General features: G+C 42.5%; 1 protein-coding gene across 5 annotated transcripts in view; it reads left to right on the top strand.

Moving 5' to 3' along the window:
• The window catches only part of LOC105926120 (dedicator of cytokinesis protein 3), a 73,517-nt gene extending 61,257 nt beyond the window's left edge, over positions 1–12,260 (top strand). Inside the window, exons 41-54 of one of the 5 annotated variants that reach the window (XM_012862333.3) lie at positions 436–577; positions 803–969; positions 2,458–2,544; positions 2,627–2,806; positions 2,913–2,996; positions 3,099–3,215; positions 4,040–4,161; positions 4,539–4,674; positions 4,813–4,894; positions 5,231–5,346; positions 5,450–5,537; positions 5,626–5,742; positions 5,929–6,011; positions 9,499–12,260. In XM_012862333.3, the coding sequence (XP_012717787.2) occupies positions 436–577; positions 803–969; positions 2,458–2,544; positions 2,627–2,806; positions 2,913–2,996; positions 3,099–3,215; positions 4,040–4,161; positions 4,539–4,674; positions 4,813–4,894; positions 5,231–5,346; positions 5,450–5,537; positions 5,626–5,742; positions 5,929–6,011; positions 9,499–10,113 (2,136 nt within the window). In that variant the 3' untranslated portion in view covers positions 10,114–12,260. Of the gene's footprint in view, positions 1–435; positions 578–802; positions 970–2,457; positions 2,545–2,626; positions 2,807–2,912; positions 2,997–3,098; positions 3,216–4,018; positions 4,162–4,538; positions 4,675–4,812; positions 4,895–5,230; positions 5,347–5,449; positions 5,538–5,625; positions 5,743–5,928; positions 6,012–9,498 lie in introns of all 5 variants that reach the window. The other 4 variants (XM_012862331.3, XM_036132764.1, XM_012862330.3 and 1 more) reach the window with 4 other exon arrangements.
• Positions 12,261–13,326: the final 1,066 nt, after the last annotated feature.

The raw sequence follows: 13,326 nt of genomic DNA, 5'->3' as shown, positions 1-13,326 counted from the left end.
AAGGGATTGCAAATGAGTCATCATTTTAGATTTGGTGGATGAAAACATTAATAGCAACTACATCGCTTCATGTTGCTGGAGCTGTAACAAGCCTCTTTTTACTTTAAAACTACAACCTCAGTGTATAGTGGATCATATTATGTTAGTGTAATGTTAAAAGCAAGCTTTGAAAAATAAATCTCTTCCAGAGTCATTCACACCCCGGGAATCACACAGCGGTGTCTCTCAGGCGTTTATCGTTTCATAGTAAAAAGCTTAATTAGAGAGTAATGCTATTCACAGCAGCCTGCGCTGTCGGTGCTGAAACAGTAAGAAGGATAATCTAAAGTTTACTTAGAGTCCAGCAGTCATGTGTAGCAGCTTTTAAACATAGTCAGGGCTACAGGGTTTGTGTTAGTTTCGATCTCATGATATCTTCCGTCTTTTTCTCTGCAGAACAAGGAATTCGTCTGCCGCGGTTATGACTATGAACGGCTCGAGGACTTCCAGCAAAGGATGCTGGGGGAATTTCCACAAGCCATTGCAATGCAGCACACAAACCAACCAGACGACACCATCCTGCAGAGCGACGCCCAATGTATCCTGATGACATGCCTGCTAGTATTTTTAACTGAAAGGAGTAGTTGAGGATGACTGAATAATGATGTATAGTGAATAGAAACACTAAACCTCAATCTGTCATTGTTCTCCTGGAGCGAGACAGTAAAACCAAACGTGTTCTTCAAGCATTTTCCATTTCTTCTCCCTCCTCTGTACCTGCATCTGACTCGTTTGTCTCTTCCTTGACGCCTGCTTTCCCTAGACCTGCAGATTTACGCAGTGACTCCAGTTTCAGACATCTCTGATGTGCCTCAGCTGGAGCGTGTGCCTGAGAGGATCAAGAGTTTCTATCGCATAAACAACGTCAGTCGCTTCCACTATGACAGGCCTTTCCACAAGGGGCCTAAGGACCGGGAGAATGAGTTCAGGGTATGATGAGCCAGCTTTTATGCTCTCAGCTCAGCTCAGTGCAGTCTCTGTTCAAAAACACAATAGCCTTTTAACACTTGAAATGGATCCAAGTGTTGAAACAGCAGGTAATTAAAGCAGCAGCGGCCAACGTCTCAAGTGGTTTAGGCTGGTGTAATGCCCCCTGGTGGCCACAGCAGCAGCCACGCAAATGTTTTTTCATCACGTAGAATAAACCAGAGGTCAGTCTTCAATGTTTCTCCGATATACGACTATGATACCAGGCATTCAAGATATGCACCTTGGAGACACACTTTGCTGCATATTTTTATTCAGCATTTAAAAGTTAAAGACAGCTTCATTAACGTAATGTCCAAGAGTGAAAATTTGATAACTCAGGACAAAGTTTATTTGTGCAGTACAATTAAAAACGATCTAATTCAGTTCATTTATGTAGCATCCGTTCACAGGGAATGTCACCTAACACAAACAAGCACAGTTAATGTCATTATAATCAAATATACAACCAAGCCAGTCCAGTTCATGGCTATCCAATCCAATCATATAGACACCTTCAGTATATACTTTAACTAGGTGCAAGATGTGTAAAATCATCAATTAAAGTAACTTAATTGAAACCTTCCCTCCATTATCTTTTTCCTGCTGGCACAGGTTGCCAGTCCATCACAGGAGAGACGCAGGGCAAACAACCATGCACGCACACACTCACGCCTAAGGGAATCTAGAGAGTGCAGTTTATCAAACGGTCATGTATTTGGACTGTGGCAGGAAGCTGGAGCACTCAGAGAGAGCACACACATGCACAGGGAGAGCATGCAAACTCCATGCAGAAAGACCCCAGGCTTCTGCATGGAGGTTTGAACCAAGGCGTGTGAAAAATTGTGAGGATGCATACGCTAGATTAGATCTCCAAACTGACCTAGTTTTAATGTTGTTGGAACAACGCTACCCCATCTGTAGTATCTGAATAGCCTCAGCACACCTATTTTGGTCAGAAATGCTGGAGTAGCCTTGTCACATTAAAAGTAGTGACTTTTAATGTGTAAAACATAACAAGAATACTCACAAGACTTATAACACAGCAGTACATAACACAAGTAGGCAGGCTCCCCCAGAAAACGGAAAGATCTTAGCTGCTTTCATTAAATTATTTAAGAGTTATTCGTCTATGATATCTATCCAAACCCTGCAATGTTGTCTACTACAGCTGAAATGTAAAAGGAAAAAAAAAAAAACAGCCCTGGGGTTTTATTTTGTAGGAGAGTTGTTTATGCATATTAGTGTAGTTATTCTGTGACACAGTAACCCAGATTTAAGATCAAACCCTGTTGAGCATGTAGGTCAGCAGTCTAGAACTGTGTTTCTGTCTGCCAGTTTTTTTTATTTATTTTTTTTATCTGTAATACACAGTCAGATGCCCACTGGCTTTTACTAATATCAGTAGATGGTGTTAGAATAACCTCAGCGATTTATCTGCATCTTCAACAGAGTCTGTGGATTGAGAGAACAACCCTGATCCTGGCTCGCCCTCTCCCTGGGATCGCCCGCTGGGCAGAAGTGGAAAGGAGAGAACTGGTGAGCTCACATCGATCACGTGATGCATTGCTTCGTTCCCACACCTTGCCACATTTAATATCTACTTTATCTGTGCTTTCAGGTGGAGGTGAGCCCGCTCGAGAATGCCATTTATGTCGTGGAGAATAAGACCCAGGAGCTGCGGACTTTGATCAGCCAGTACCAACACAGGCAGCACCACGGCAACATCAACCCGCTCAGCATGTGTCTCAATGGCGTCATAGATGCTGCTGTGAACGGAGGCATCGCCAGATATCAGGAGGTAGCGCTTTAGGGCAGAGCGGCGGGGAGACGAGTGTAAAAAAAACGATGAGTGCCGAGCTGCTGTCGTGAGAAATCCTTATCTTTTGTTTGATTCTCTGCGACAGGCCTTCTTCGATAAGGACTACATCAGCAGCCACCCCGAGGACACAGAGAGAATCACGCATTTGAAGGATCTCATGCAGGAGCTGGTCCGACTCAATTGAAAGACTTCAGTAGATTTTGAAATGCTTTGGAAGTGGAAACATATTTTGGTAAACATCTTGTTTTTGTGTTTTTTTTTCTGATGTCAGGTGCACATTCTTGGAGTGGGGCTGGCAGTTCACGAGAAGCTGGTGCATCCAGAAATGCGTCCTCTGCACAAAAAGCTCGTGGACCAGTTCCACATGATGAGGACAGGTTTACACCATGTGAGTATGCACTGCCATGACTCTGGGTTTTATGTTCCTTTTGTAAGTGTGTCCTGGACATAACTTGCTTTGCAATGATTTGCACGTCAATAAACCTTTCCACATTTATTTGGAAACAAACTTGAATGTACTTTGTTTTAATTATTAAGTGGAAAGAAACGATACCAGTGGTTTTCAAAAATCTTTTCCCGTTAAAATCTGAAAAGTGTGGCTTGCATATTCATTCAGCCTCCCTGAGTCAATACTGTCTCTACGTGTGCAGCCACAAATCTTTTGAGGTATTTTTTTTTACAATCTTTGCACATCGATAGACTAAAATTTGTTAATGTTTTTCCACCAAAAAAGGTCGTCCTCTGTCAGAATGGATAAGGAACAAGTGTAGTTTTCAAGTCTTGCCACACATTTCCAACTAATTTTAGGTTTTGACTGGGCCATTCCGGCATTTAAATACACTTTAATCTAAACTTAAGAGAAGCATTCCTAATAGGATGATGCTGCGTCCACCACTGTGGGATGATGTGCTCAGACTTCTGCGTAGTCTCTTTAGTTTTCTGCCACACGTACCTTTTGCATGTTGGGGAAAAACTTTAAGGCATTGAAGTTAGTGGTTGTATCATGACAAAATATAAAAAAAAGATGGGTGATGTCAAGTTGTCATGATTTATTATATTTTAGCTTTAAGGGACTTTCATTGTGTGTCTATTTTGTGTTCAGTCTGGGCTTTGTGCTGGGTCATGGACACTTAGCATCCGGCATGTTTTATGATCATTGTGTTACGTGAACAGTATAAATATTCAGAGTAGTATGTGATTGGGTCCCAGCAGTGTGTGCCCAGCATGGATCGATTTGGCCCTGCAGGCTGTCCAGGGGTCAATTCTCCCAGAGGCATCCTTTCCTCGCACAACCACATGAGCCCTGAGAGCATCCGGCTGATCCACAGACACAGGTCAGTCCTTCAGGCTTGTATCCCATAAGTTTTGCTGCAGAGCTAAATGTAACCCAGACTTGACAGTGGACGTTGTTGCCTGGCTTTTTGAAAATCAAACGGTTCCCCAATTATTAATCCAGGGATTGCTCCAAAAGAAAACAATTTCCTTAATTATTTTACAACTTTAAAACTGAACCTGAAATGTAAAAACAATTTAAATTGAAGAAATCTGTATATTTAATCAGCCATATGTGACTACTTTTTAAAGATCAGAGTTTCTCAGATTTCGATAAAGGAATGCAATGAAGCTTTAGGACGTGATAGGAAGGTCTGAAGAACAGCAGCATTTACAGCAAATATGTTTTATGGTGTCCAACAACATCTTTGTCCTGCAGCCCTCTGAATTTGCAAGGCTCAATCCGTCACTCGTCCTCCTCCCTGTCCTCTCACACATCGAGTGAGGCAGGAAACCTTGTCATCATGACCGACGGCCTGATGGGGGAGCACCCAGAGGAGGCGATGCACATGCAGGTAAGTCTTTTTTAATCTTGCTGAAGTTACAAGTGGAATTTACTCATCAGTGTCTGCTATATTAATGCATATAACCTGATGTAGTTTTTTTTTATGTACAGTTTTTTTACTAACTTTGAGAATATAATTGTTTTTCAGCCGAGCCCGTCCTCCTCTAGCTTGAGCTCAATCCGCTCCAACTCCTCCCAGATCATAAACTCCGCTCCGTCAAGTGCCAGAGGTGAGAGCAACAGATGCAGAAAGTCATGCAAGAAAAGTTATTGCCTCACAGATGTCTTTCTCAAACATCTTATATATTTTTGAATCAGAGGTGCTTATGGCAGCCTTGGACGAGCAACCCTTTTGTTGTAATAGTTTTTTGCATGTTTCTACTGAACAGCCATATTGCTCACATCAAAAATGGCCACCGCTTTTAAATAAATGAAATAAAGATTGTTTAAAATTGAGTTAATCCATACAGTATAACTCACGGAAACCTTGGAACAACAGGGTAATTGTACTTTCCTGGCTTTCGTAGAGATAAGCAGCTGAACTATTTTGGCTATTTTCTGCGCAGGCTCTCCGTCTCTGCCCGATAAGGCCAAACACAACCGAGAAGTGATGATGCTTCTGCCGTCTCATCGCGAGAGAGCCAACAACTCTATGTATTACAACGTGGCAGAGAATGGACAGGCATGGACGATCGACACTATACTAAAATGCTATGTGTTACAAACACTGCTAATCCTAATACCTAAGAAGATAAATCCTGAATTTGAATTTCTCATCTTTGCAGCAGAATAACCACATGCAGCGTGCCTTACTTCAGCAAGTTAGCCCCTGTAAGCCTTGTGCTGATCCTCACATGAATCTACCAGAGAAAGGTAACTCTGAAACAATCTTAATACACACCTGAGGTGTTGGTGAGGTGTTTACTCACATGTGATGAACTTCATGCGGTTCGTCCTGCAGTCTTTTCCAATGCTTCCAGCAACTGGAGTCTGGATGGAGAGAACCGGGAACAGATGAACTATGTGCCGACTGGAGGAGTGATCATGCCCCCTGTTCCACCCAGGTCCTTCCCGTCAGGTACTTCAGCATCGCACCTCAGAATTTGAGCTTTTAACATCTTGTTTTCAGCTGTAATTTAATATTCTGTCTGCTGCACTTGTTGCCAGCCAATACCGAACTCGTCGAGTTTAGAAAAGCCCTCGGAGATGATGTTTTTCTTCACGTCAACATGATTTCTTCTTAAATACATAATTTTCTTTCCAGGTCATTTCATGATGCACTGTGATGCATTTCACCACCAAAACAGCGACCCTCCTCCTGCCCTGCCAGTTCGGTCTCTCCGAAAGGTATCTCCATAGAAGATTTTTGGATTTTTGCTTTAGAATCCAAATGCGTGCAGTAGGTGGGACGTGTTGGTGCTTGAAAGGGAGCGCATTTCTAGCCCTTGGAGGCTGGTGTCATAATTCAGATGTGTCCCTGCACCAACACATCTGATTCAAATAGTTAAAATCACCTCTAGGCTCTTCAACAAGTTCTGTAGGAGCCCCTTTTAATGACCCTGTCATTTAAATCAGCTGTTTTATTAGCAGGAAAATGTCTGATTTTAGTGCCCAGATGATAAGAAGAAGGCATTTTTGAACATTAAAACATGATAGGTCCTATTTTACTAATTTTCTTTTCTTTTTTAATCTTCTTTTAAAACATTTATATGTTTTAAATAGATTTAAAATTTTAGTTTTATGCTTTTTTTTATCTTTTGGTATAATTTATTTAAAGCTACTGTTGGTCTGCAAAGAAGAACAGGAGGAAGACGTGTCCGTAGGCAGAGAGAGGACAGAAAAGGCAGAAGTGGAAGAGTAAGAGTGGGGATTTTGAATGTTGGGACTATGACATTAAAATCTAGAGATTTGGCAGACGTGATGCAGAGGAGGAAAGTGTGGACATACGATGTGTTCAGGAGACCAGATGGAAAGGTAGCAAAGCTATAGGCTTTGGAACACGATCTAAGCTGTTCAACCACGGTGTGGGTGGGAAGAGAAGTTGTAGGAGACATATTGAAGGAGGAGTTTGTCAGGAATGTTCTGGAGGTAAAAAGAAAGTCTGGTGGGATAATGAGTCTGAAGCTAGAAATTGAAGGTGTGATGTTCAATCCTGTAGTGATTATGGCCCACAGGTGGGGTGTGATTTTGAGGAAAAGGAGAAATTCTGGAGTGAGTTAGATGAATTGATGCAGAATATCCCCAGAGGTGAGAGAGTGATGATTGGTGCAGATTTCGATGGAAAAGTGGGATCTAGGAACAGAGGTGACGAAGAAGTGGTGTGCATGTGTCTAGAACAGCAGTGCAGAAGCACAAATGTTGGAAGACTTTACAAAGAGGATGGATATGGCTGTAGTGAATATAATTTTCCACAATACTGGGTGACTTACAAGAGTGGAGGTAGGAGCACACCAGTGGATTACATCTTATGTAAATGATGTAACATAAAGGAACTTAGTGACTGTAAGGTAGTGGTTGGTTAGAGTGCTGCCAGACAGCAGAGGATGATGGTTTGTAGAATGACTCCGATGGTGAGGACAGTGAAGAGGACAAAGGCAAAGCAGAGGACAAAGTGGTGGACACTGAAGGGATAGAGACAGGCTCTGGTTGGGCATGAGGTGCTTCCAGATGACTTGAAAACTACACCTAATGCTATGAGAGAGACAGGTAGGGGAGCACTTCTGGAAGAAAGTTGACAACATGACCTGCTGGTAAAATGAGAAGGTTTAGCAGTGTGTTCAGAGAAAGAGATCAGCTAAGAAGAAGTTGGACACTATGAGGACTGAAGAGAGTCACCCGCAGGCCAGGGAGACGCAGTGTAAACGTAAGGTAGAGACACCTAAGGCCTAACTAAGGGATTACAGTGACCTTTATGATAGGTTTGACAGTAAGGAGGACGATAAGGATTTTTTACAGGTTGGCGAAGCAGGGAGACGGGAAGTATGTTCAGGAGGTTAGGGTGATTAAGGATCAAGATGGAAATGTACAGATTGGTGTTAGCAGATGGAAGGAGCACTTTGAAGAGTTGATAAAAAAAAAAAACAAAGACCAGAAGTTACCATTCTGGATGGGGAAGTGCTAACGATTAATATTGAGAAAGTAAGGAAGACTTTGAAATGGATGAAGAGTGGGAAGCCAGTCGGTACTAATGATAGACCCGTGGTGGTCGGGGAGTGTCGAGTAGAGCCAGAGGTAGAGTTTTTGATTAGGCTGCTCAATGAGATCTTTGAGGGCAAGAAGATGCCTGACGAATGGAGAAGTGTTTTGGTACCAATTTTCAAGAACAAGGGAGATATGCAAAGTTGTAGCGACTATAGAGGAATAAAGTTGATGAGTCATGAAATTAGGTTGTGTGAAAGCGCAGTGGATGCAAGGCTGAGGTCAGATGTGAGCATCTGTGAGCAGCAGTGTGGTTTCATGCCAAGAAACAGTCCTACAGATGCAGTATTTACTTTGAGGATGACAATGGAGAAGTACAGAGAGAGTCAGAAGGAGCTGCATTGTGTTCTTGTAGAGTTAGAGAAAGCATATGACACGGTGCTGAGAGAGGGGCTACGGTATTGTATGAGGAAATCGGGAGTAGCAGAGACATATTTTAGAGTGGTGACGGATATGTGTGAGAGCTGTATGACGGGGATTGAGGTGTGCTGTAGGCGTGACATTAGAGCTCAGGTAGAAGTGGAACTGCATCAAGGATCGGCTCTGAGCGCCTTCTTGTTTGCTCTGGTGATGGACAGGTTGACAGATGAGGATAGACAGGAATCTCCATGGACTATGATGTTTGCAGATGACACTGTGATCTGTTGTGAGAGCAGTGAACAGGTGGAGGAAAACAGAGAGATGGAAGTTTTGTCCTGGAAAAAAGAGGAATGAACGTTAGCCTTAGCAAGACAGAATGCCTGTATGTGAATGAGAGGGATCCAAGTGGAGCCATGAGGTTACATAGAGCAGATATAAAGTAGGTGGATGATTTTAAGAGTACTTAGGGTCATCCGTCCAGAGCAACGATGAGTGCAGAAAATAGATGAAGAAACATGTGCAAGCATGTTGAAAAAGGGAGAAAGAAAAGTGTCAGGTGTTTTGTGTGATCACAAGAGTATCTGCAAGCATGAATGGAAAGGTACCAAGACTGTGGTGAGACCAGGAATGTTGTCTGGTTTAGAGAAAGGAGGCAGAGCTGGAGGTAGCAGAGACGGCAATGTTGAAGTTCTCTTTGCGAGTGACAAGGATGGATAGGATCAGGATGAATTACATCAGAGGAACAGCTCATGGTAGATGTTTTTTAGAGATGAAGCCAGAAAGGCCAGACTGAGATGTCTGGCTATGTACAGGGGAGGGATAGTGAGTACATCGATAGAAGGATGCCGAGGAGGGAACTGGCAGACAGGAGGCCTAGAGGAAGACTAAAGAGGAGATTTATGGATGGAGTGAAATAAGACATAAGTTGGTGTGAGAGAAGAAGTTGCAGAAGATAGGATTAGATGGAGACAGATGAGTCGCCGTGGCGATCCCTGAAAGGCAAAAGCCAATGGAAGAAGAGGAGGTGTCTTTATGTAAATATTTTATACTCAATTTATATTTATTACTCCATTGTGCGCTTTTGATTATTTAATGGCCACTTGCTCTTTTCACAGAGGGAACCATTTTATTGAGAGTTCTGATGTATGATGTAGAGAAGAAAAAAAATCTATATATTTGAGTGTGGAAAAGTCTGGAACTTTAAAAGGGACATTCTTGTTATGCAGCACTCCTAAAAGAACGTCACTCCTGACAGCTGCTGTATTTGTCTCTCCAGTCTCCACTCCACCCTATCCCCGGCTCCCCAACCAGTCCTCAGTCAGCTTTAGGTGGAAGTAACTCTACTCTGTCAGGCAGCGCCAGCAGTGGCGTCTCATCTCTTAGCGAGAGTAACTTTGGCGGCCAGTATCCTGATCCCGGCCCCATCAGGAATGACGCCTTGGAGCCCCTTCCCAGCCACCTGTGGTCCCCTCCTGATGAGTACATGCCTTCTCCTTACCTCCACATCCACTACGGTGGCACAGAAATCGACTCCATGGACCCAGTTCGGCCTTTTCATTATCGCCACCCTGCTTCACACCCGCACGCCCACCAACACCCACACAGTCACCCGCACGCCCACCCTGGGCTTGAGAGCCACTCCCACGGCCCGGCCTCGCACCACCACGTTCCCACTCACGTCCCGCATCACATTCCTTACCGCAGGCCGCAGCCTCCAGCCGTGCCCCCCAAACCCTACCTGAGAGAGGGCTGCATCCCCGAGGAGGAGTTGACGCCGCAGCCCATCCCGCTGCCCCGCAGGATCTTCCACTCCCCCCACGGCCACAGGGAGGACCCGGGAAAACACCCCTGGGAGCAGTGCATCAGTGAGGAGCACGAGGAGAACCAATGAGGGGGGCGGGGGGAGTCTCCAGATGGATACAGTCAGAGAGATCTTGTCTTTATCTCTTCATCTGCACTGAGCCATGAGAGCAGTAACAGAGCGTCTCGTGTGAAAGCATGTGCGTGTTTTTTGGGATTGATCCCTGTCACCGTGTATTTTGTCGCCAGTGCACATGAAGGGATGGGAAGGAGCTTAGACTCCGCCAAAGCTGCAGTCTGAGGCTCAAAACTACCTTCACCACTCCACACGGCCTCTCAGGCCGGATTCAAAGAAGAAGCTACAGAACAATAACACAAACTAACTGTTCAAAAATTGATATTGATTGTACACAGCTGTACAATTCGTCTGTGAGCATGTTTTTTCATTTGACAATTATATGACTCAACAGTTTTTTCGTGGAACATTGCAACAAACATGATCTATGGTGCAGTATTAGCTCTGAGCGACCCTTGATTTTGCTTTTCATGTCATTTTTTCACAGCAAACAAACTATTACTCACAGTGGAGTGACTTCTCTTGTTTAAACGCTTCATATATATGAATCATTATTTTGACAAATTTGCTACATTGTAGTGTTTTTTGAAGGCTTAAACCCATTTTTTTTTCCAAACAACACTGTTAAGTGCTCCTTAATAGTGAATCATATCAGATGGCGCGCTGTTATACGTGTTGCTGTTGGGCTCTCATGAATCACAGCTCTTTAAGACTGAGCCTGCAGCTCTCCGTTTGGACATGAGCTACCAGTGTTCCATCCATACCCACGCGTATGGACACCTATGTGAATGTATTCAGATGAGATGTTCTTCTTGTAACTGCACAAGCTGCAAATCCCACTTTTCTGTTCAAGTGCTTTAAGTCCAGTCCTTATCTTAAGTCTCCGTTAGTTCGTTAGTCTTATACTCGTGGCAGAGATATCTAGAGATGAATGATGAGCGACTGCTGGAGAATGGAGGACAGAGGCAAACTCGTCTCGTGCCTGTCGGCTTTCATGTTCATGGCGAATATAGGAGGAAGACTCCGCTTCACAACCCGACGCTCCTCCCTGCTGGACTCCGGACACCAACCTTCCCCTCCGCGTTTTTCCTTCTATGTTTGCCGTCAGGTCAGCGGTGAGGGTTGAACCAGCACGGCTGCTGCGGCATTATCAGGTCTCTCCTGACGGTGTTGGAATCGCCTACCTGCCTTAAGTGCACTCTAATGCAGTCTGACCTCTCACCATTAAGCAACAGCCATTTTTTCACTCTGTCCTCTCACTGAAGGAGAAAACAAAAACAGACCAGATATCTACCCAATGATGTTTTTCTATGGTTCCATTCTGCTTTGATTTGAAATTGCTGTTTTTTTTTTTTGTTTTGTTGTTGTGCTAATATTTCTGACTTGCCTGAAGCTCTTTCTCATCCACCTTCTGTTGTTTGACTCTGAAGATGGAGAAGGCTGAAGATGAACAAGATGGAGAACAATGCTGATTTTGTTCTTTTTTTTTGTTGTGAAGTAGGAGAAACTGCGCTGTTTATCGTCCTGTTGTTGGTTGGAAGGATATAGCTAATATTTTACCAATTCCTTGTTTTTCTGGCTGATGTTTGCAGGTGGATGCTTTGTGTTTCTGTACATCAAGTTGTCAGCTGACTAGACGAGATCTATTTTTGTATGTGAGATCATCAGTTGTGTGTGCATATCACAGAAACTGACAGAAGGTATCAGAAGGCTGCTGTAGTTTGAATGGATTTATATGCGGCTTTGAGGATAACCGGCGACTGAAATGATACTCAAATAGGATTTTTCAATGTACATTCTGTTATTGTACATACAGCAGTATTGTGAAATATTTTTTGAGATTTATCGCAGAAGCCCTAAATAAAAAAAAAAAAAAGGTTTATTGTTGTTTTGTGTATATACATGTACTCAAGAGATCAACGTAATTGATAAATATCTATAATCGGTGTTTGGGAAAGGACAAATTCATTAGACTGTGGCCTGTCTTTGCCATACTTCTCATATAAATACTTTATACACTTTTCAATGTGCTTTCTTGTACATATGGTGTTAGCATGATCAAAAAGTGTTTGGTTGTAAAAGTGGTTTTCCTACTCCCATAACTGCTGTGGTATGGAATTCATTAACAATGCCAAACATTAAAGACAATCTTTTATCAGCTCTCACTGCTTTCCGATACTCTTTCTTTCTGGCGTGCCATGCTTGGAGGGCGCAGTGTGTCGCAAGGGCAGCAGAGGGCACTGCTTGCTGTTGAATGGCTGGTACCAGGGATTAACAATGTTTGTTTTTTTGGTCTTGTTTTATTTAAATTATTTCACAGTCAAAAACACTCATTAATACTGGACGGTGAAGTTGTCTTGAAAAAAAAATGGAACGAGGAGCTCAATTACTGCATATTTATGACAGTTATGTGCTCATGAAATCAAAATTAATACAGATGGCCTAATTTTGGTCAGAAGCTGCTTTGACGTGTTATACCTTTGTTTGTAAGATGACACCATAGCACACAGCTTATAAAATTAAACAAGTGACGGTAAAGGTTCCTCCCCCACCATCCAGGTCTGATAAATGCCATAAACTAATATTTTGATCAAATAAAATACATTATTGTTATTTTTTAAATAAAATGTAATATTCTCAATAACTCTTTATATTATTTTTCACCAGAACTCATTCCACGCCTTCCACAAAATGAATGTGACTAATTTTGAAACATCAGCTTTCTTCAGCCCTTTTGAAAAATAGTGGTAATTTTAGTGGCTGAGTTGCAAAGAGAGTAGAGCCAATTTTATTGCAAATTTACATAATCTTAAACACCCGAAATCACACATTTTATTTGTACTGATTCTGGTTCATTATTGCATCATATTAAACTACATTGCTCATATTTTTACATGCAAGACAAAATCTGTGATTTATAGCACCACTTTGTTACAGTTAAACCATAAAAACGATGTCTTGGAAAAAAAAAACCTACAGTACGTTTTGCTTTATTGTAAACTTTTAAGCAAAATATATTAGCAGTTTGGGTTATTTAAGATGGTATAAATTTGCTCTTAAATGGACACTAATCTGAATCGCTGTTAGCTTAACAGACTTAATTTTTTTTTTGTTGAAGAATTGACTTTATAATAGTTCTGTTAGTCTATAAATTACTGAACTGCTTAGCCCCTAAATATATCACAGACTTGTTATCAGCGTATCAACCCTCCAGACCACTAAGGTCTT

Source organism: Fundulus heteroclitus, unplaced genomic scaffold (assembly GCF_011125445.2).
Source record: "Fundulus heteroclitus isolate FHET01 unplaced genomic scaffold, MU-UCD_Fhet_4.1 scaffold_54, whole genome shotgun sequence".
NCBI classification, from domain to species: Eukaryota; Metazoa; Chordata; class Actinopteri; order Cyprinodontiformes; family Fundulidae; genus Fundulus; species Fundulus heteroclitus.
Note: the sequence above shows the minus strand (reverse complement) of the source record. Positions and strands in the feature narration are given on the sequence as shown.